Source organism: Alnus glutinosa, chromosome 5 (genome assembly GCF_958979055.1).
Source record: "Alnus glutinosa chromosome 5, dhAlnGlut1.1, whole genome shotgun sequence".
Taxonomy (NCBI): domain Eukaryota; kingdom Viridiplantae; phylum Streptophyta; class Magnoliopsida; order Fagales; family Betulaceae; genus Alnus; species Alnus glutinosa.
The window spans coordinates 30,032,027-30,054,707 of NC_084890.1; the positions used below are offsets into that span (position 1 = coordinate 30,032,027).

Genomic DNA, 22,681 nt, shown 5'->3' on the forward strand with positions numbered 1-22,681 from the left:
GGAATTATTTTCCTTCTTAAGAGTGGTACCAGATATTCTCATTTCTCAAGTTGAACTTTGACTCATTCTCCAAGTTGATTTAGGAGTTGGTTCACCGACTTTGCTCCTTATAAAATGAGTGTTGTCCAACGTTTTTATTACACACCAAAGGCAAAGGGTACTTTTTTGTTTTCTCATAGCTAAGTATGCTAAATCACTTAGAGAAAAAAATAATAATTTTCTTTTGTTATTTTCCTTTGTGTGAAAGTAAGATTTAAGTGTATTGAAACTTCGAGCTTTAATAATTTTCTCTCTATAACAATCTTTGATAGTGATTTTTCTCTAGGTTGTCTTCGCCAATGAATGTACCTTACATTTAGGAAACCATTTAAATCTTGATGTCTTGTATGATTGATTTAAATTTTGTTTTCTTCTTATTTTTCGTATATCGCAGGGTCTTGAGAAACAAAGATAAATTTCCTAACAGAACATACTAACCAACCAGTATTTGATTACTTTAGGCCCGAGGCACATTATTCTTTGGACTGAAATTTTGAGGTCAGGAAAACGGTTATTCACGTGAACCACAATTCCAAGCATGGGTATGATGACAACTCATTAGTTTTCAGTGATTTTTTTTTTCTTTCACAAAAAGTCAATGAAGTCAACGCTCAAACCATCCCACACTCGTTTTTCGAAAATCCCAGATTCCCATATTCACCTTGCGAGAAATTTATCTCGAAAATAACATGCTTTCTGGTCCCATTCCCTCCATTATTTCAAGCATCTCATCATTGCAAGTCATAGTTCTTTACCATAATAAGCTATTTGGTAGACTTCTAGAAGATATGTTTAATCTTCTTCCCAACTTACAAGGGCTTGGTGTGTCTTACAACCAGTTTTATGGCCAACTCCCATCCAGTTTGTTCAAGTGCAAACAACTACAATATTTATCATTGTATGGTAATAATTCACAGGAAGAGTATCTTCGAAAATTGAAAACTTAACCATGCTTACGAAGTTATAGCTTGGCTATAACGAATTCGAAGGTTTGTTTAGTGTTCTTTTAGCCTTTCGTGGATAAACAAACTTTGATATTCATTTCTAAATGGTGATTGTTTTTCTAGGTATTATGCCTTCCACTTTGTTCAATTGCAAAGAACGGCATATTTTATCACTTGGGAAATTTTAATATATGTTTCTAAATGGTAATTGTTTTATAGGTACTATCCCATCCACTTTGTTCAAGTGCAAAGAGCTGCGAGTTTTAAGTTTGTGGGATAATGGTTTCAATGGAAGTGTACCTTCAGCAATTGGAAACTTAACCATGCTCATAGCGTTATACCTTGACCAAAACAACTTTGAAGGTATGCTCAGTCCTGTTTTAGTTGATTGATTATATGAATGACATCATTTACTTAGGATATGTTCCTTTTTATTGCCTTGGATTGAGTACTTTTCAATTGAAAATACAAATAATTATGCACAACATTTAAGAAAACAAAAGGATGTAAGGCGTTTGTTAAAATTTTTGTTTTCTCTTTTCAAAACAAAAATATTAATAAACACTTAAAACATAAAATGCTCCTAAAAATATATAAACGAATTTTACATTTATATCAAATCAAAACATTTTTTCAAATAAAAACCAAGAAACACCCTAAAACATATTAACAAACATTGTGATTTATTCTTGCTAGAGTGTTATCCTTGGGTTGGAAGAACCTGACTCGTAACGTGTAGTGTTGATTGGTGTTCGGTCATATATGTGGATTGGGCTTTTGTAATAATCCCTTCTACAACTATATATTTTGTTTGATGCAAAGCTGTAACACACCCAAAAAATTATTCAATTTATTTGATTAATTTGGAGTGTAATTGAAAATGCCTTAATACCAATAAATTGGTAATTAGACGATAGTATTACTCTAAATACTAATTTATCAGAGTTAAATTAGTGAAAAGGAGAATAAAAATAATATGAGTAAATTCTATAATATGTTAATCAATTGATCATCTATAATCGAATTATAAACACAAAGCTTCCAAATATCCATTTTCTACTGAACAATAACTAATTGCTAACTACATTAAACAAACCTTACTAGCTAAGAGTCCTTCACTTAGCACTCAAGCTCAGCGAAATACTCTGATCTAATAACTGGCAAACCTGCTAATCTACAAAACATAAAGTGTTTCACAGTGAAAAATAACTGTGTAGGTCCACAACTTAGTAAATAAATAATCACAGAACTGGTTATGCATCGAGCCTTAAGTAACAGTTATAAATTCATTAATCAAACGTGCATTTTGTAAAGGAAAAAATAAAAAATTAATTTTTGTGGTTGACTTAATTTACAAATCACTCCATGTGGTATAAAAGTTAACAAAGAGGTCCTTGTGGTAAGCGAAATTGACAAATTACTTACCGAAGTCAATTTCCATCTACTACTTTACAAAAACCATGAAGTTGTCACATTAGACCTAATAAAAACGCGACACGTGTTATTCATAATAAACAAATATATAAAAATTAAAAACCTAAATATCAAAAACTTAAAACATTAATTTTTTTTTTTTCAAAAAAGGGGAGGGGGAGGAGGGGTTAGGGGGTGGCGTGCGAGCGACGTACTCCAAAACTGGTCGACGCCAACTCTAGGGTGGGGGGTTAGGGGGTGGCTCACAGGCCACGCTATAGGCAGGGGGTGGCGCGTGAGCCACTCTAAAACTGGTCGACGCCACCTTTAAGGGTGGCTGCCACCCTACTCCCTGCTCTAGGGGTGGCTCGCACGCTTTCTTATGTATGGTATGTTCGAGTCGTTAACTCCTTCTTGATAGAGTTGGTGCTGTCCCGAGGGACCCATAATACAATATTGGTGCCCTAGATATTGCCGCATACCATCTTTCACTAGCAACTCGACCGAATATGACTTTGGGTGGCCCATGCTGCTAGCGAAGCTGTCCTGGTGACCCTATGCATATATGGTGCGCCAGTCACAAACAAACATTAGATCAAATGCTAAACATAAAAGAAAATCCCTTTGATTATATGATTTAGCCCATATAATAGTAGTGCATGACCCATAGTCATGTCATATGATGCAAATATAATATTGTTCATTCATTATAAATCGTATATGTAGAATCATTTGTTTAAGACATGTTATAACAAAGTTAGTAGGCTCATAACTTAATTCTTTTTGAAAAGTAAATCATGCTCAGGTCATTGACATATCACATGTTGTAAAAAGTCTTGTGAGCATTTACTTATTGCGTTCGCTCAACCACAACCTCAGACATCTTAACTGTCCAATTACTGTAAATCACACTCTAACATTGGAGCTAGAAAAATACACAAGAATTTTGTAACATCCCGTCGAAATAATCAACTGGTGATTATCTTCACAGTTCGCCTCCCAGCCTCATTCCACAAAAAAGTAAGACTCAAGGATCGCATCCTATCCTAAGAGAGTTTACTAAAAATTAAAAATAAAAATTCAAAAATATCCCTAAACTTTTAAGAAATTATTCCTATTTCCCAAGACAAGTGAGATGCGAAAAAAAAAAAAAAAAAAAAGTAAACATCAAAATTAAATCAGTCACACATGATATCAGAATTAATTAAGTGATTCCCTTAATATGAAATACATCCATTATCGGAGACGACCCGAAGAAAAGTTACTATCAAAAATAAAATCTTCTCTAACTCTCTAACTCTAAGCCGTGTACGACACTGTCAAATTTCTCCATTCGCGCTTTGTTGTGCAATTAAGACAGAATAGCTGCGGCTCCTTTTATAGATGGAGACGGTCGGCTAATAACAAGGACTCCAACATTGACTTGGAGAAGGAAACCAAGAAGAGTCCAAAACACACGAAAATTCCAAAACAAATTAGAATAGAACTCCAAGTCGGCAAAGCACAAATCCAACACCTAATGGGATTAGACAATCACAGGACCCCATCACCTTGACTTGAATTTAAGTCATACTATAACATAAACTTTGAGACAAAGCAACATTATTGTAGACCAAAAAAACAAAAAGAGCAACATTTTTGTTTTTTTGTTTTTTTTTGTTTTTTTTTTTTGTTTTTTTTTTTTTGGTTTTTTTTTTTGGTTTTTTTTTGTGCTGCTGATCTTATTAAAATAATATTCAAATCTTTTACCTGATTCTCTTGTGCATCAGTATCACATGTGGTTTCTTCCATCATCCAATCGTAACCATGAAACATTTCATTTCTTGTTAGTTTAAGTATTGAAAAAAATAGTTTTCATGGCTCTTAAGTCCAACGAGTTGGCTTGTCTTTATTGGTTGCAACACTTACAGTTTCAATTCATGACTTCCGTGGGGAAATCTAGTCATGGATTGGCATGTTATCCACACTTCAAACTTTGTCCCTAAACGGTAACAATTTCACAGGAGGTATTCCATCATCTCTGTCATCACATATCGTCGTTGCAAAAATAAATCTTGGATATAACAAGCTTTTAAACTCGCGAGAACTTTATTTCATAGAAACATGCTTTTTGGGCCGATGCCCTCCTTTATCTTCAGCACGTCTTCAATGCAAGTCATAGATCTCTACACTACTTTGTCTAATGAACTCAAACAAGATACGTTTATTCATCTTCCCATATTAAAATGTCTTCATGTGTCTTAAAATTAGTTTCTTGGCAAACTTCTATGAACTTCGTTTAAGTGCAAACAATTGCTATCTATATTTATTGTTGTGGGCTAATAATTTCACAAGAAGAAGACCTCCAAAAATGGGAACTAAACTATACTTACAAATTTATACCTTGGATATAACAAATTTGGAGGGTTTGTTTAGTGTTCTTTTAGCCTTTTGGGAATAAACAAACCTTCATATTTGTTTCTAATGGTAACTTCTATTTTATATTTACAGGAAGAGTACCTCCAGAAATTGGGAACTTAACCATGCTCGAAGAGTTACTAATTTTTAATAATAACTTTGAAGGTATGTTTAATCCTCTTTTACTTTATTGATTATATGGACGACATCATTGATTTGGAAGTACAAAATTGAAAGTACAAAATAATTTGTCCATAACATAGCAGGAAACAAAAGAATTTAAAGAACTTTGGAAAAATAGAAAATTCAAGTGGGATAGTTATCTAATTGTCTATTGCCACTAAGGTGTAAATGATCCCCTTGGGTTGTGTATGTCGGTTGGGCTTTTGATTTCAATAATCAGGAATAAGAATAAACAAAAGATTAAACACACAATTTTGTTTTTTTCTCAAAAAAAAAAAAATGCATGTGAAAACAAAGATTTTTTGGTAAGTTCTTTCTCTATCCTTTAACGTGTAACACCCCGATTCTACAACGGCACATAAAGCATATATTTCTCTATATAAAATTTTCATCAAATGTCTGCCTTTAAGAATTTTCACAAGTTAACCAAAGCATTTATATTCTTTAATATGTTCTATAAATCATCAATATACTCATCCAAGAATTCTATATTCAAATGATAAATTATAAGACATTTAAGCCTAGTACTTCAAAGTCTTTTAACAAATCAAAATACAATTCAACATAATAATATCAATTACTTCTTAATGATCACTATTAACATACCCCAAGTTAACAAAATATGAATTCAACAACAATGCATCATTTCAATTCGTGACTTCTGTGGAAAAATTCGGTCATGGATTGGCATGTTATACACACTACAAACTTTGTCCCGAAACGGTAACAATTTCATAGAAGGTATTCCATCATCTCTATCTTAACATATCGTCATTGCAAATAATAAATCTTGGATGTAACATGCTTTTAGACTATACCTTCCTCTATATTCAACATATCCACCTTCAAGAAATTTATTTTATAGAAAACATGCTTTTTGGGCTGTTGCCCTCCTTTATCTTCAGCATGTCTTCAATGCAAGTCATAGATGTCTACACTAATAAGTTGTTTGGTGAACTCAAAGAATTGTTTTATTCATCTTCCCATATTACGATGTCTTCATGTGTCTTAAAATTAGTTTATTGGCAAACTTCTATGAAATTTGTTTAACTGCAAACAATTGCTATATATATTTATTGCTGTGGGCTAATAGTTTCACAAGAAGAGCACTTCCGAAAATTGAAAACTTAACTATATTTATACCTTGGCTATAACAAATTTGGAGGGTTTGTTTAGTGTTATTTTAGCCTTTTGGGGATAAACAAACCTTCATATATGTTTATAATGGTACCTTCTATTTTATTTTACAGGAAGATTACCTCCAGAAATTGGGAACTTAACCATGCTCAAAGAGTTATACATTTCCCATAACAACTTTGGAGGTATGTTTAATCCTCTTTTACTTTATTGATTACATGGACGACATCATTGACTTAGGATATGTGCCTTTATATTGCCTCATATTGCGTACCTTTCAATTGAAAGTATAAAATAATTTGTCCATAACAAAGTAGGAAACAAAAGAATTTAAAGAATCCTGAAAAAATAGAAAATTCAAGTGGGATAGTTATCTAATTGTCTATTGCCACTAAGGTGTAAATGATCACCTTGGGTTGGGTATGTCGGTTGGGCTTTTGATTTCAATAACCAGGAATAAGAATAAAGAAAAGATTAAACACGCTATTTTGTTTTTTTCCCAAAAAAAAAAAATTACCCCAAAGCAGGGTTTGGTTCAAAAAAATTATCCCTACGGGTTAGGTTGCATATTATCAAAAAACATTACCTGAAAAGAGATTAAAAATAAAATATTTAAGTGAAAACAAACATTTTTTGGTAAGTGCTTTCTCTATCCTTTAACATGTAACACCCTGATTCTACAACAACACATAAAGCATACATTTCTCTATATAAAACTTTCATCAAATGTCTGCCTTTAAGAATTCCCACAAGTTAACCAGAGTATTTATATTCTTTAATATGTTCTATAAATCATCAATATAGTCATCCAAGAATTCTATATTCACATGATAAAATTATAAGACATTTAAGCCTAGTACTTTAAAGTCTTTCAACAAATCAAAATACAATTCAACATAATAATATCAATTACTTCTTAATGATCACTATTAACATACCCCAAGTTAACAAAATATGAATTCAATAACAATACATCATAATTAAACCACATAAAACGTTAATTTAATAATCCCATTGGTATTGAAATATAATACCATACTATAATATATTTAATTACTAAAGCTTGGAATACATAACTAGTTTCTAATAAAACTAGACATTATACTTAGGATTAATTTGCACTTAATCCACAATCCTTATAAATTCTATCTTAACATTGGCTGAGTCTATATATCAACATCCCAATTGTTATTACCATTTATTCGACTAATCTATTTATTATATTTTTATACCTGCTCCTACCTCAAGCTACTTAGCAAAACCCAACAATCAAGACCCAAAATGAAGCTTCACATCTCTCTTTCCTCACACCCAACTACCCCTAATTCGGCCAGACCAAACCAAAAATCACTAAATCAAAATTTCTCTTGAAACCCAGTAGGCTTGAGAACCCAAAACACTTCATTACAATCATGCATAATCAAGATTATATCACCAACACTCACGGGTCTTCTAACTGAAACCATAAGACCATCATAAATTCAAATCTCTAAGAAACAAAGTACCCTAAGGAAATCATTCCTCTAATCATCCATGAATCCTTCAAAGGCATAGCTTCAACTCCTAAAACAATCAATCTTCTCAAGTCATCAACACAACCCAGCAAAACACTAACTAATTGAAACTCAAAACAGATGAATAATTAAATCATAAAACAACCCAAATCAACCTTCAATCACCGAAACAATGGAAAGAAATCAAACTCCAAAACCCACTTTAATTCGGCCAAGAACAGCAAATCAAAACAACTAAAATCTCAAATAACATTCAGCAAAGAACCCAAAACAACTGAAACTCAAATCAAATAATACTCTAATTTGCCATCACCAAAAAACCCATAAGAAAATCAAGAAAAACACCCCCAATAAAATCAAAATTAAGTATAATCTTAGCTTTTAGCACGATGTTCGTGTTCTACAACTACTGGGTAAATTAAATTTACATGGAAAGCTCAAATCCTTACCTTGCTGATTTCCGTTTGATACTGACGATCTAGGGGGAACAAAATTACATGCTGATTTTGCCGGAACAGGGCCATAAAACACAGCTCCAGCTGCTACCCACTTACAACGTCGGTGGCCCAACCACCGTAGCCACCCAATTTCAAGCCCCTAATTCGGTCAGCTCCTTGGAAGATGAAAACCTTGCTACCTCTGGTAGCTCTTCTCCACCGTGAATCTCTCTCTCTCTACTTCGGTCTCTCTTCTCTGTCTCATCATCTCTCTCAATCTCTCGATCGGTAAAAGAAAAGGAAGAGGGAGATGGGTTTCAGTTGAGATGAAGAAAACAGGGGAGAGGTGTGGGCAACAAATCAAGAGAAGGAAAGGAGAAAATATGAGAGAATAGGGAAGAGGTGGAAGCGTTTTATAACACAGGGGAAGTAAAATTGTCGCACTCACATCGGATGATCTAAAACTCCCTCTAAATCTATAATACATAACATACTCACAAAAAACACTCTCCATCCGATTATGCACACTAACGCTATTCTACATATTAGCTGCATTTGTGTACAGTGCAACGCTACCTGTAGCATTGCACTGTTCACACATCCATCCTTTTTTTTTATTATTGTTTCTTTTGGCGCGAAGCTGGCAGATGGGTGGCTTGTTTTTCTTTTTCATTTTCCATTTCCCTCTACCTTTTCCTTTTCCTCTCCTCTCCCGCTGCTTCCTCTCGTCTGCGTCTCTGTCTCTCAAGGTCTGTTGCTTGTTTTTCTTTTTCATTTTCCTCTCCTCTCCCCTTTTCCCTCTACCTTTTCCTTTTCCTCTCCTCTCCCGCTGCTTTCTCTTGTCTGCGTCTCTCTCTCTCCCTGAAAGCACCACCTTCCTCTCTCTCTCTCTCTCTCTCTCTCTCTCTCCTCTACTTCTTTCATGGCGCTTCTGAACCTTTTCTCTCTCTACATTGTCTTCTTCTTGCTCCTCTTCTTCTTCACCGAAGGCACTACTCTCGGTGAGCCTGCTTCTTTGTCTTCTGCTTCTTCAGATGTTGAGCTTCTCTGGGAAAAAATCAGAGGTTCACTGCAAGGTAACACTCAGAACCTTTTGCTATCTTCATGGAATACTTATGTGCCTTTGTGCCAATGGAGGGGCCTCAAATGGGTCTTCTCCAATGGCTCCCCTTTGATTTGCAGTGACGTCTCTTCCCTACAATAGACCAACCTCTCTCTCTTCAGCTTCCCTATGTCAATCTCACCGGTTCACTCCCCAGAGAGCTGGGTGAGTTCACTCCCCAGAGAAGAAGTTTATTTTTAGATGAAGAAAAAGAACATTTGTTCTGGATTTTGGTTGAATAAAAAATTTCTAAAGTGATTATTTTAATACGGTTGAGAAAATTTTAGATAAGCTGATGGAAGGTGTTTTGGAAACCGGTTAGCTAAGATAGCAAAAAGAGATTTTGGTTATCTATTTTGGCTCAAAATTTCCATAAACCAATGTGAGTGCTCTAATTAAATGCTTCTACAACACGTTTTGGACAAGTCATGAGTCACTCGACCTTTCACTCATGTTTATCTTCTTTTTTGAATCACGCAAGTGCTCCTTAAAATAACGGCTGGCGTTTCAGTAAAAGCCAGCACATGGTTCGCAACTTACTCTGCCTAACCGAATAAGCTGAAAAAGAACTTCAAAAAAAAAAAAGGAACTGAGCGTCATTTTTAACAAATGTGGACTTCATGTAATTAACTTGGCAAATAATACATTTTTTTTTTCTCTTCATTTTATTATCCCATGATCTTAAATGTCTTTTTTGTTCCAAATTTTAATTGAGTTTTTCTGCTCTTGTTGCTATAAATGATCTAGATCGACGTTGTATATATCACATGCATGGGTTAGTGATGGGTATACAATAGTATTTTATGCAATAATTAAATTTTATTGAATTATTTATTTATCTAGTTAATTTCTTTTTTTTTTAACTTTATTTTTTAATTTTGACAAACCAAAATCCTGAATTTTACTCATTACCCCTTCATTTTCCAAATATTATAAGCTACTTTTTGTTTGTTTTTTGTTTTTTGTTTTTGTCTTATTAACTTCTAACCAAGATCATATGGTAAAATTTTAAAATTGAACTTTTGATCTAATTGGTAGTACAAGGTAAGCAATATTTATTTAATTTTGAAGATAGACCAAATATTATATCATCTTAATCCTAATAAGTGATAACAAAAGCTCTAAATTAGTTACAAATTGGTTTTTAACTAATTTCTATGAACTAGTCTCATAAAATTAGTTATAGCACTTGCTATAACTTAACGCAAGTGCTCCTTGGGGATGTAAATCAGTCTAACACAAACTCCTTATAAAATCAAGACCTGTAAATTAAATTCCAACAATTAAAATATATTTTCATAAATATTCACATATCGTTACAAATACCTCCGAGATTATTATTTTGGCCTTCGATCAAATATTCTAACATGATTTTAAATCTCGAAATCAAATTTCATTTATTCCAAGATTAAATTCTGGGTTACTACATAACGAATGAAGTATGAGAGGAGAGGATGGCAGAGTGAGAAGGCGAAGGATAAGAGAACAAAATCTAAGAAGAGAGGATGGGGACATGAGAGAAAGAGAGGACAATGATAAATCCAAGTGGTGAATGGACAGGGGAGGGGAAGAACAGCGACGTCGTAACCAATAGGCTGTGTGACTGTGAGGTTTTTTTTCTTCTTCTTCTTCTTCTTGTAGGTGAAGTTTGGCTCGCTTGAGAATATGGGAAACTAGGACCATTAGACTAAGGAAAACGATGGCCTTGTCACGGCCGAGAATGGTGGAAAGAGAGCTTGTAGGTAAACTGAAAGGACATAGATGACTAGTATAAGTTATATTACCACTAGGTCTAGGAGCAGTACTATCGACACTTTGATTAGAACTCCCTCCCATTTTATAGAAAACTTGAGCTTCTGGTGAGTTAGGATCCAAGTGTACGTGTACAAGAGCTGCATCCATGGCCATAGTAGCACATCTAAATGTTCAAGTGACCCCACCTAGATATACATCTATAATTAAGGGAATGAAATAAGCTTTAGGGTATCTGCTGCTAGTGCTCTAACGGTTTGAACACAGCAACTAGGCCACGGTGGAAAAGGAGAGATCAAGAAAAATAATCTTGTCAGAAGGAGGCGGTGGCCAATAAGTGAAGTACCAGGAAGTGGAAATTATCACTAGGGGCGATGTAAAGCCAAAACTAGCAATGAACTAGTAGATGACAAGAATTAGGGGGAGTCAGGGGGATAAGAAAAAAGAGTTGTGATGGGGACAACATGCAAATGGAGTACAATCCTTATGTTTTGGAGATAGCGCGCATTTAGGCCCGCTAGTCATTATGAGTATGATCCGCTGGAATTTTCGAGGGCTTTGAACCCTCGGACAGTTCATAATCTTTTTAAATTAGTTAAGGAAAAGAGACAAAATAACTCATTTCTTCAATTGAAATATTTACAATATAACAAGCTCATATTTATAGGTGAATTAGATAATACAAATAGATTTCAACTACAACTAGATAGGTCATAGTCTTCAACTGTAGGTAGATAATAGTTTTCAAATGTAGCTTGGATTATTGATCTCCTGATATACTTTAACACCGTGTTAAGGTCTGAACAACAAATGGAGGTGTTCCAGAATGTATTAGAGGAATGTCAACTAAGTGATTTGGGCTTCACAAGGTCTAAGTTTACGAGGAACAACAATCGTACGGATCATCCGTCATGGAGGTATTCCACCATCTATGTTTAACATATATTGTTATCATGGCTGCATGCCCAACGAGTTGGGTCGTCTTTACCAGTTGCAACACTAATAATTTTCAATTCGTGACTTCAACGGAAAAATTCAATCATGGATTGGCATATTATACACTTCAAACTTTGTCCCTAAACGGTAACAATTTCATAGGAGGTATTCCATCATCTCTATCTTAACATATTGTCTTTGCAAATAATAAATCTTGGATGTAACAAGCTTTTAGACTCTATACCTTCCTCTATCTTCAACATATCCAACTTGCGAGAAATTTATTTTATAGAAAACATGGTTTCTAGGCTGATGCCCTCCTTTATCTTCAGCATGTCTTCAATGCAAGTCATATATCTCTACACTAATAAGTTGTCTGGTGAACTCAAAGAAGATATGTTTATTCATCTTCCATATTACGATGTCTTCATGTGTCTTAAAATTAGTTTATTGGCAAACTTCTATTAATTTTGTTTAACTACAAACAATTGCTATATATATTTATCGCTGTGGGCTAATAGTTTAATAGGAAGAGCACCTTTCAGAATTGGGAACTTAGCTATATTTATACCTTGGCTATAACACATTTGGAGGGTTTGTTTAGTGTTCTTTTAGTCTTTTGGTGATAAACAAACCTTCATATTTGTTTATAATGGTACCTTCTATTTTATATTTACAGGAAGATTACCTCCAGAAATTGGAAACTTATCCATGCTCAGAAAGTTAAACATTTACTATAACAACTTTGGAGGTATGTTTAATTCTCTTTTACTTTATTGATTACATGGACGACATCATTGACTTAGGATTTGTGCCTTTATATTGCCTCAGATTGCATACCTTTCAATTGAAAGTACAAAATAATTTGTCCATTAAGATAGCAGGAAACAAAAGAACTTATGGTGTGTTTGTGTGTTGAATTTTTTAAATCAGAATTGAATTCTTATTATGTACGCGAATTTCGATGTTTACCTTTTTAGAAAAAGTTGAATAAAATATTATTTGTTTAGAAAAAGTTGAATAAAGTATAATTTATTTTTTAAAAAAAGTAGAATAAAAATTATATTCTGTTTAGAAAATTCAAGTTGGATAGTTATCTAATTGTCTATTGCCACTAAGGTATAAATGATACCCTTGGGTTGGGTATGTCGGTTGGGCTTCTGAATTCAATAACCTGGAAGATTAAACACGCTATTTTGTTTTTTTGTTTTTTTTTTTTCTCAAAAAAGAATTACCCCAGAGCAAGGTTTGGTTCAAAAAAGTTCTCCCTACCGCTTACATTGCATAATATCAAAAAAAAAAATTACCTGAAAAAAGATTAAAAATAAAAAATGTAAGTGAAAACAAACATTTTTTGGTAAGTGCTTTCTCTATCATTTAACGTGAAAGACCCCAATTCTACAACGGCACATAAAGCATATATTTCTCTATATAAAATTTTCATCAAATGTCTGCCGTTAAGAATTCCCACAAGTTAACTAGAGCGTTTATATTCTTTAATATATTCTATAAATTATCAATATAGTCATCCAAGAATTCTATATTCACATGATAAAATTATAAGACATTTAAGCCTAGTACTTTAAAGTCTTTCCACAAATCAAAATACAATTCAACATAATAATATCAATTACTTCTTAATGATCACTATTGACATACCCCAAGTTAACAAAATATGAATTCAATAACAATAAATCATAATTAAAAAACATAAACGATAATTTAATAATCCAATTGGTATTGAAATATAATACCATACTATAATATATTTAATTACTAAAGCTTGGAATGCATAACTAGGTTCTAATTAAACTAGACATTATAATTAGGATTAATTTGCACTTAATCCACAATCCTTATAAATTCAATATTAACATTGGCTGAGTCAATATATCAACATCCCATTTGTTATTACCATTTATTCGACTAATTTATTTATTACATTTTTATACCCGCTCCTACCTCAAGCTACTTAGCAAAACCCAACAATCAAGACCTAAAATGAAGCTTCACATCTCTCTTTCCTCACGCCAAACTACTCCTAATTCGGCCAGATCAAACCAAAAATCACTAAATCAAAATTTCTCTTGAAACCCAATTGGGTTGAGAACCCAAACCACTTCATTACAATCAAGCATAATCAAGATTATATCACCAACACTCACGGGTCCTCTAACTAAAACCATAAGACCATCATAAATTCAAATCTCTAAGAAACAGAGCACCCTAAGGAAAATATTCCTCCAATCGGCCAAGTATCCTTCAAAGCCATAGCTTCAACTCCTTAAACAGTCAATCTTCTCAAGTTATCAACACAACCCAGCAAAACACTAACTAATTGAAACTCAAAACAGATGAATAATTAAATCATAAAACAACCCAAATCAACCTTCAATCACCGAAACAGGGGAAAGAAATCAAACTCCAAAACCCACTCTAATTCGGCCAAGAACAGCAAATTGAAACACCCAAAATCTCAATATAGCATTCACCAAAGAACCCAAAACAGCTGAAACTCAAATCAAATAATACTCTAATCTGCCATCACCGAAAAATCCATAAGAAAATCAAAAGAAACAAACCTAAGAAATCATACCCAGCCTTTAATTGATCCAAAACACCCCCAATAAAATCAAAATTAAACATAATCTTTGCTTTTAGCACAATTTTTGTGTTCTACAACTACTGGGTAAATCAAATTTACATGGAAAGCTCAAATCCTTACCTTGCTGATTTCCGTTTGATACTGACGAGCTAGGGAGAACAAAATTACATGCTGGTTTTGCCGGAATAGGGCCGTAAAACACAGCCCCAGCTGCTACGCACTCACAACGTCTGTGGCCCAAATCAAGAGAACAAAAGGAGAGAATATGATAGAATAGGGAAGAGGGGAAGCGTTTTATAACGCAGGGGAAGTAAAATTGTCCAGAAAGTATTTCTTCTTCTAAAAGCTTCTACAACACATTATCTTCTTTTGTAAATCACACCAATGCTCCTTAAAATAACGGCTAGCATTTCAGTAGAAGCCCGCACATGATTTGCAACTTAACACTCAGATATATATTTGGGTTTGCGATTTTAAAAAGTGCGATTTAAAATCACGATTTTAAAATGTGCGATTTGAATAAAGTGATTTTTAAAAACGTAATTAACCGTTTGGCAAAATCGTAGTTTAGCATTTAAAATTGCAAATTAACCTTTAAAATTCTGGGTTTTCAAAAAAGCATCATCTTATCTGCGATTTTAAAAAACAAATTTTCTGTGTTTTTAAATCGCAATTTTTAAAAACGTAGTTGCCAAACGATTTATGTTTTGCGATTTGATTTAAAATCGCACTTATTGTCAATGAAATTACAATCCCAAACGCATCCTCACTATCTACTTAGCCTAACCGAATAAGCTGAAATTTTAAGCTTATTCGGTTACTACAAATTATTTTTGTTATAATATATATTCTAGCTTATTACCTTAAAATAACCCCATTGCTTCTAAATAAAATCGCATGATGCTTTTAAATCCTTGGGGATGTAAATCAATCTAAAACTCCTTATAAAATCAAGACCTGTAAATTAAATTCCAACGATTAAAATATATTTTCATAAATATTCACATATCTTTACAAATACCCCCCAAGATTATTATTTTGGCCTTCAAATATTCTGGGTCACTACAAAACGAATGAAGTATGAGAGGAGAGGATGGCAGAGTGAGAAGGCAAACGAAAGAGAACAAAATCTAAGAGGAGAGGATGGGGACATGAGAGAAAGAGAGAACAATGATAAATCCAAGTGGTGAATGGATAGGGGAGGAGAAGAAAAGCAACGTCGTAACCAACAGGCTGTGTGACTATGAGGTTTTTTATTTTTTTTTCTTCTTCTTCTTTGTAGGTGAAGTTTGGCTCTTTTGAGAAAATGAAAGACTAGGACCATTAGACTAAGGAAAACGATGGCCTTGTCACGGCTGAGAATGGTGGAAAGAGAGCTTGTAGGTAAATTGAAAGGACATAGATGGCTAGTATAAGTTATATTACCACTAGGTCTAGGAGTAGTACTATCGACATTTTGATTAGACCTCCCTCCCATTTTATAGAAAACTTGAGCTTTTGGTGAATTAAGATCCAAGTGTACGTGTACAAGAGCTGCATCCATGGCCAGAGTAGCACATCTAAATGTTCAAGTGACCCCAACTAAATATACATATATAATTAAGGGAATGAAATAAGTTTTAAGATATTTGATGTTAGTGCTCTAACAGTTTGAATATAGCAACTGTGACGACCCTTTTTTTTTATACAAAACGTAAAACGAGTCTTCACAGTGATACGACAATATGTCGCAAAGCCAACATATGACAAATGCTCCATAACATGTACCTGATAATCAAAGTATAACATATATTTATCTATGCAGCGAAAAAATATAAATCTGAATAACAGAAATTACAACTTATACATCTATCACAAATTAATTACAACAAAGAGCCATTTAACATCTACCTGTTTGAGTCTTATTAACACAATATTTACATAGCAATAATGACTTTACAAATAATAAGTGACACAAATGTCACAAGCTATACCAAACCTATAAAATAGTTGACAACTCGTGGTCCGACAATTACAACTGCCACGGCAAGCTTCAGTCATATTATCCCAAGTACACTGCTACCCAACCATCAACTATACTGAAGTACCTGCAGCCAGAGGAACATCATCTACATGGTTGTGGTGGTATCCACATCCACATAGGTAAAAGAATGAGTCCACCGTCTCAGTATAAAACATACTAAGACCTCAATGATATAAAACTAATTGAGTTTTCACAAAGTGACAACCTTTGTTTTATTTTTTAGTCACGCGAGCACTATATCAATCACAATTTACCAATAGCTAATACAGTAAACACCGACTATTCAGAAAATCCTCACATATTTTATATAGTTCAAGAGCTGAATTTTCTAATTCCACATGTAACGTCCCTCAAAATTAATTAATTTAATAATTAATTCAATGGGTTTCCCAACACCTATTTACCAAGAAAATATCTCACAAAAGATTTATCTATAACTCACTAGAATTAATTAATCAAAATAATTAACATGGAGGGTTAAAACAAAATTTTCCACATCAACTAGCAAAGAGCTAACAGTAACTGTGAAATACTACCCTAAACTAAAACAGACAATTTTTTACACGACCTAAGAATCCGTCACAAACCTGACACAACATTAAAAGATTAAGGTTTGGCATAAACAGGTTCGCTACAATTGGATATACCAAAATTGGGATACGTAACTTATTTGTAAAAAATTCACATCATTTCAAGTTTCTTATTAATAAGTTAAAAATTCACATCATTTCAAGTTTCTTATTCATAGTCCAAATTAATTATTTTGGTTCAATTCATTTCAAAAAGTTGAAAACTACTTTTCTTCATGGAACCTATAGTATCTCATAAGTCTAGATTTTGGTGTAGCGATTTTTCTTTTCCCAAATGATGGATAAGGAAGGGTGCTAATCAATTATTTAAGATAAAAAAGAAAATCAATCGGTATAGGCTCAAGAAAAAGCAATTTATTATGTTGGAAGCCTTCTATCAAATTGTCATTATTCTGTATTCTCTGAGATTATTACAAGATATAAAAATGATTATGTTGACTAATTTAACGATGACTACTAAATGGATATGGTGGGAGAGAAGGAACAATATCTACAAGAGGTAATTACGTTCATGGGTATCCTCAAATTTGTAAATGTTGTGACTAGGTTAGAAAAATAATGCATAAATTGTGACTAAGCCCCTCCCCTTTTTTTTAGATTTTTTTTTTTTTTTTTATAACAAACTTCAACATTTGATTGTAAATGGTAATTGTTTTATAGATACTTTCCCTTCCACTTTGTTTAATTGAAAACAACTACAAATTTTATCGATAGTGTTCAATAGATTCACGGAAAGTGTACCTTTAGAAATTAGAGGCTTCAGTATGCTCATAGAGTTATACCTTGACCACAATAGTTTTGGAGGTATGTTTAGGCTTGCTTTAATTAACTGATTATATATATGGATGACATCAGTAATTGAACTTATTTGTTTTTTTATTGCCTCTGATGGGTACATTTCAATGGGATGTACAAAATAATTCGTCCAAAGCATATAAGGAAACAAAAGGACTTAAGCAATTCAGGAAAAAAATAAAATTCTAATGGATTATAATCTTTTATTGCTGCTAGAATTGTTAGAGGTCTTGATGGACAACAAAAAAACCTAACCCAAAAATAATAAAGGAATGATGTTGGGGCATATCTCAAACTTATTTGTTAGCTATAAACGTATAGTATGGTAACTTCTATAATATCTAGAAATGGTTTTTCCTTTCTGTATTCTTTAAGGTTTGATTAGTATAAGAAGAATTTACATGAAATTTTGATTTTAGTTTTTTTTTTTTTTTTAAGAAAATAGGGGTATTTTCAGAAAATGACAAAAAAGTGCCAAGAATACAAAAAGTGCCATAGTGCTAAAAATTCAACAAAGTGCCAAAAACTACAACAAAATGGTAGTTTCATGGGTCTTAGACCGTCAAAGTGCCACATGGGTTCATAGAACTTTATAAAAAAATGGTTGTTTGTTAGGGGGGGAGGGGGGCGGGCAAGGTATATTTAATCCAATTATTTAAGATACGTCATAACCAACAATTAGACTCTCTCATTTTCTTTTTTCTTTTTTCTTTTTTTTCTCTTTTTTGGCCTTCAAGGCTCGTATTTCTTATGACCCTTAAAATGTTTTCCCAAACAACTAGTCTTTCTGCCATCAACAAGTCACATCCGTGAAATATTTCATTTTTTGTTAGTCTGAGTATTGAAAAAACCGGGTGTGTTGGTAAAGGTTTTTGAGGTAATTTTTATTTTTAAATAGTAATAAGAAATGATTGATTTGATATAAAATTGAAAGAATTTGTATGGAAAAGTAAAAATTTTGTATGGAAAGGTTTTTGATGTGCCTTTTGTATTGTAATGGTTTTTTCTTTTTTTCTTTTTTGCTTTTTGAATAGTAATAGAAAATGATGAGGTGATATAAAAAGTAAAAAAAAAAAAAATTGAAATGTTTTGAAGTTGACATTTTATTTTATTTTTTTTTTGGGAGAAATGAAAATAATGGGAGAGCAGGGGAAGGTGGAAATAGAAAATAAAGGATTTAAAGAAGTGTGTGGAAATAGAAAATTTGAGTGGGTGTAAATGATCCCCTGGGTTGAGTATGTCGGTTGGGCTTCTTAAATGTGGTTGTTTGCAAGCACAAATGGAGCAATGCAGCGAAAACATGATTTTAGTAATACTGAAGAAAAAAAGAATCAAGAAAAGACCACACATGATTTACATGTTTGAATGACTAATAATTGTTGAGCTTACACATTATATAAGCAGTTGCCATGCATGGCCGCTTAACCAAGTTTAGCCCATAGGGTATTGCCTTCTTGAAGCCCACTTTAGACAACAATAGATGTACCTCTCATTGTATTGTGATGCTTTGTTGTTGTCCACTTGTATGTACAACTCATTTAAAGCACATTATTTTTTGTTTTGAATAACATGCATGATTGTTCATATTGTGACAGGTGCAATACCAAGAGAAATTGGTAATCTACAAAACCTTGAGGTCTTAAATGTTGCTGTCAATAACCTTACTGGACCAATTCCATTTGAGATCTTCAATATCTCAACAATACGAGAAATTTCAATGCCTTTCAATAAACTCACAGGCCATCTTCCATCATATGTAGACCTCTTTCTTCCTAATCTTCACCATCTTTATCTCGAAGAAAACAAACTAAGTGGAACAATACCTAGTTCTATCTCCAATGCTTCACAACTCACTGAACTAGATCTGGGCGACAACTCATTCTCAGGCTTAATTCCAAAATCACTTGGTAATTTATGGCTCCTTGAATGGCTCAACCTAAAAGAAAATAACTTGACCATTGACTCTTCCACTCCAGAGCTCAACATTTTCACTTCTTTATCAAATTTGGCATATCTAAGGGTATTAGATTTGTCAAATAATCTATTGAATGGCATCCTTCCCAGTTCTATTGGAAATCTCTCTACCTCTCTTCAAGGACTTGAAGTAAGTAATTGCAATATTAAGGGCATCATTCCTATAGAAATAGGCAATTTAAGCAACTTGATGATTTTGTCCCTAGGGATCAATGAATTGGTTGGACCTATTCCAACTACTGTGGGAAGATTGCACAAGCTTCAAGCTCTCATTCTTGATGATAATAGACTAGATGGTCCCATCCCATCTGAACTTTGTCATATGGAGAACTTGTATAAAATGCATTTTAGTGGTAATGAGCTTTCTGGACCCATTCCCGCATGGTTGAATAATCTCACTTTTCTAAGATATCTTTACTTAGACTTTAATCAATTATATTCTACGATTCCATCAAGCTTGTGGAGCCTTACAAATATCTTGGAGGTCAAGCTATCAGCAAACTCTTTAAGTGGCCCTCTCTCATTAGAGATTGGAAACATGAAGGTCTTGAGAGTATTAGAGTTATCAAGAAATCAACTATCTGGTCATATCCCAACAACAATTGGTAGCCTCAAAGATCTAGCTAATCTCTCATTGGCGAACAATCGATTAGAAGGTTCAATTCCAAAATCTTTTGGTGAATTGGTAAGTTTGGAATTCTTGGACCTTTCCAGTAACAATTTATCCGGTGAGATTCCAAAGTCCTTTGAAGCAGTTTTACAACTCAAATATCTAAATCTGTCTTTCAATAGACTACAAGGAGAAATTCCTGTAGCAGGACCATTTGAGAACTTCTCTGCTGCATCATTTATGTCAAATGATGGACTTTGTGGTGCTCCTCGACTGCATGTTCCCCCATGTAAAGCAAGTGATCCTCGACCAAAAAGGACCACAATAGCACATATACTAAAGTATGTATTACCAACGATTGGATTAACAATGCTTATAGTTACTCTTGTGTTAGTGTGGACAAGACGCCGAAAAAGGAATATGAAAATTTCAGTGGAGGAAAACCCATTACCACTCGCCACGTGGAGAAGATTTTCCCAACAAGAACTTTTACAAGCAACAGAAGGGTTCAGTGCAAGTAACTTACTTGGTAAAGGGAGCTTTGGATCAGTATACCAAGGGAGACTCTCAGATGGAATGATTGTTGCAATAAAGGTTTTCGACTTGGCAGTAGAAGGGGCTTTCAAGAGTTTTGATACAGAGTGTGGGGTACTACGCAATATTCGTCATCGGAATCTTCTTAAAATCATCAGCACTTGTAGTAACATGGACTTCAAAGCTTTTGTAATGGAATACATGCCTAATGGGAACCTAGAGAAGTGGTTGTATTCTCAAGACCATTGTTTGACCATCTTACAAAGACTAAATATAATGATCAATGTTGCATCAGCACTAGAATACCTTCATTATGGTTATTCAATACCTATTGTTCATTGTGATTTGAAGCCCAACAATATCTTATTAGATAAAGATCTTGTCGCACATGTCGTTGATTTTGGCATTGCCAAGCTTTTGGGCGATGGGGATTCTGTGATGCAAACCATGACTCTTGCTACTATTGGGTATATGGCACCAGGTGATGTTTTTATCCTACAATTAGAACTTGAATCTCTGACATTTTATTTATGCATACTTGAATAACTATAGCATTTTTGTAGAATACTGACTATAGCACTTTATATATTTGGAATTTTTTATTTTTTATTTTTTATTTTTTTTTTCATTTGCTATTGTGCAATATATATTTATTTTCTCATGATTAGTTGTTATGTTACAAATAGAGTATGGGTCGGAAGGAATTGTTTCTACAAGTGGCGATGTGTATAGTTACGGTATTTTGCTGATGGAAACTTTCACAAGAAAGAAACCTACTGACATGTTTGCTGAAGAAATGAGCTTGAAGCATTGGGTAAAGGAATCATCGGCCATTTCAGTAACTAAAGTCATTGATGCCAATTTGTTGACAATCGAAAGTGATTATGCTTCTATAGAGGATTGCATATCATCCATAATGGAGTTGGCATTGCAATGTTGTGCAGAGTTACCTGAGCAAAGAGTTAATGCAAAAAGTATTTCAATCAAACTCAACAAGATCAAATTGAAGTTTCTACAAGATAGTGAAGGAAGCTAGTATGAGAGCGTCAAGTTTGTTTATAACTCTTTCATGTTTGTTCTCTTGAAATAATATAACAAGACTCCCTTGATGTATATTTGAAAACCATACTTCACATATTATTGCAACAAATATTCCATGATATATCTGTAGAAAAAGACAACAGAAAAATAACTGTGAAGAAAAAACTTGTATTTCTTTGGGGCCGGTAGTAGTGTTGTACCTATAATTACTATATCTGCATGTTATTTTTTTATTTATTGTTTTTTTTTTCCTCATGCCAAAGATTTATGGAAGCTATGCATCATTTTCTGTTAGAAGAAAGATGAAGTTTCACTGAATCTAAATGATGAACAATATTGTGGTAGTCAACATTCTGTCATTTGAGTAAATGAGAATTGAAAGGACTATCCTGGATTATCTAGCAGAAACTATGGATTAATCTTCCATAATTTTTGAATGCTTAAAATTACTGTTTTATGTATGACAAAGTAGAATTGATTTCTCGGAATATTGTTTACATGTTAATTTTATAATTGAATTATTTGCTTGATTGAAAAATTTGCATTAGATATGATCATAAATTTCATTGTTTGAGTTGAATTAAAATTTCCTAGAAGCCAGATTTGAAGAAGAGAAGAGAGGAGGAGGGTTAAATCTGTACGTATTCCAGAATCA

The 22,681-nt window shown here is 33.4% G+C and overlaps 1 protein-coding gene across 1 annotated transcript; it reads left to right on the forward strand.

The window, feature by feature from the left end:
- The first annotated feature begins 4,746 nt into the window (after positions 1 to 4,746).
- On the forward strand, positions 4,747 to 22,224 carry LOC133869240 (probable LRR receptor-like serine/threonine-protein kinase At3g47570). Its single transcript, XM_062306195.1, has 6 exons — positions 4,747 to 4,801; positions 4,887 to 4,958; positions 6,227 to 6,298; positions 12,534 to 12,605; positions 19,463 to 21,466; positions 21,672 to 22,224. The coding sequence occupies exons 1-6, from the start codon at positions 4,747 to 4,749 to the stop codon at positions 22,019 to 22,021; spliced, it is 2,625 nt and encodes an 874-aa protein (XP_062162179.1). The 3' UTR covers positions 22,022 to 22,224.
- The last annotated feature ends 457 nt before the right edge of the window (positions 22,225 to 22,681 follow it).

Coding starts and splice junctions, on each gene's coding strand:
- LOC133869240 (XM_062306195.1), top strand. CDS start 4,747: ATGGGAACTAAACTATACTTACAAATTTATACCTTGGATATAACAAAT. Junction 6,299..12,533: donor TTCCCATAACAACTTTGGAG/GTATGTTTAATC, acceptor TTATATTTACAG/GAAGATTACCTCCAGAAATT. Junction 12,606..19,462: donor TTACTATAACAACTTTGGAG/GTATGTTTAATT, acceptor ATATTGTGACAG/GTGCAATACCAAGAGAAATT.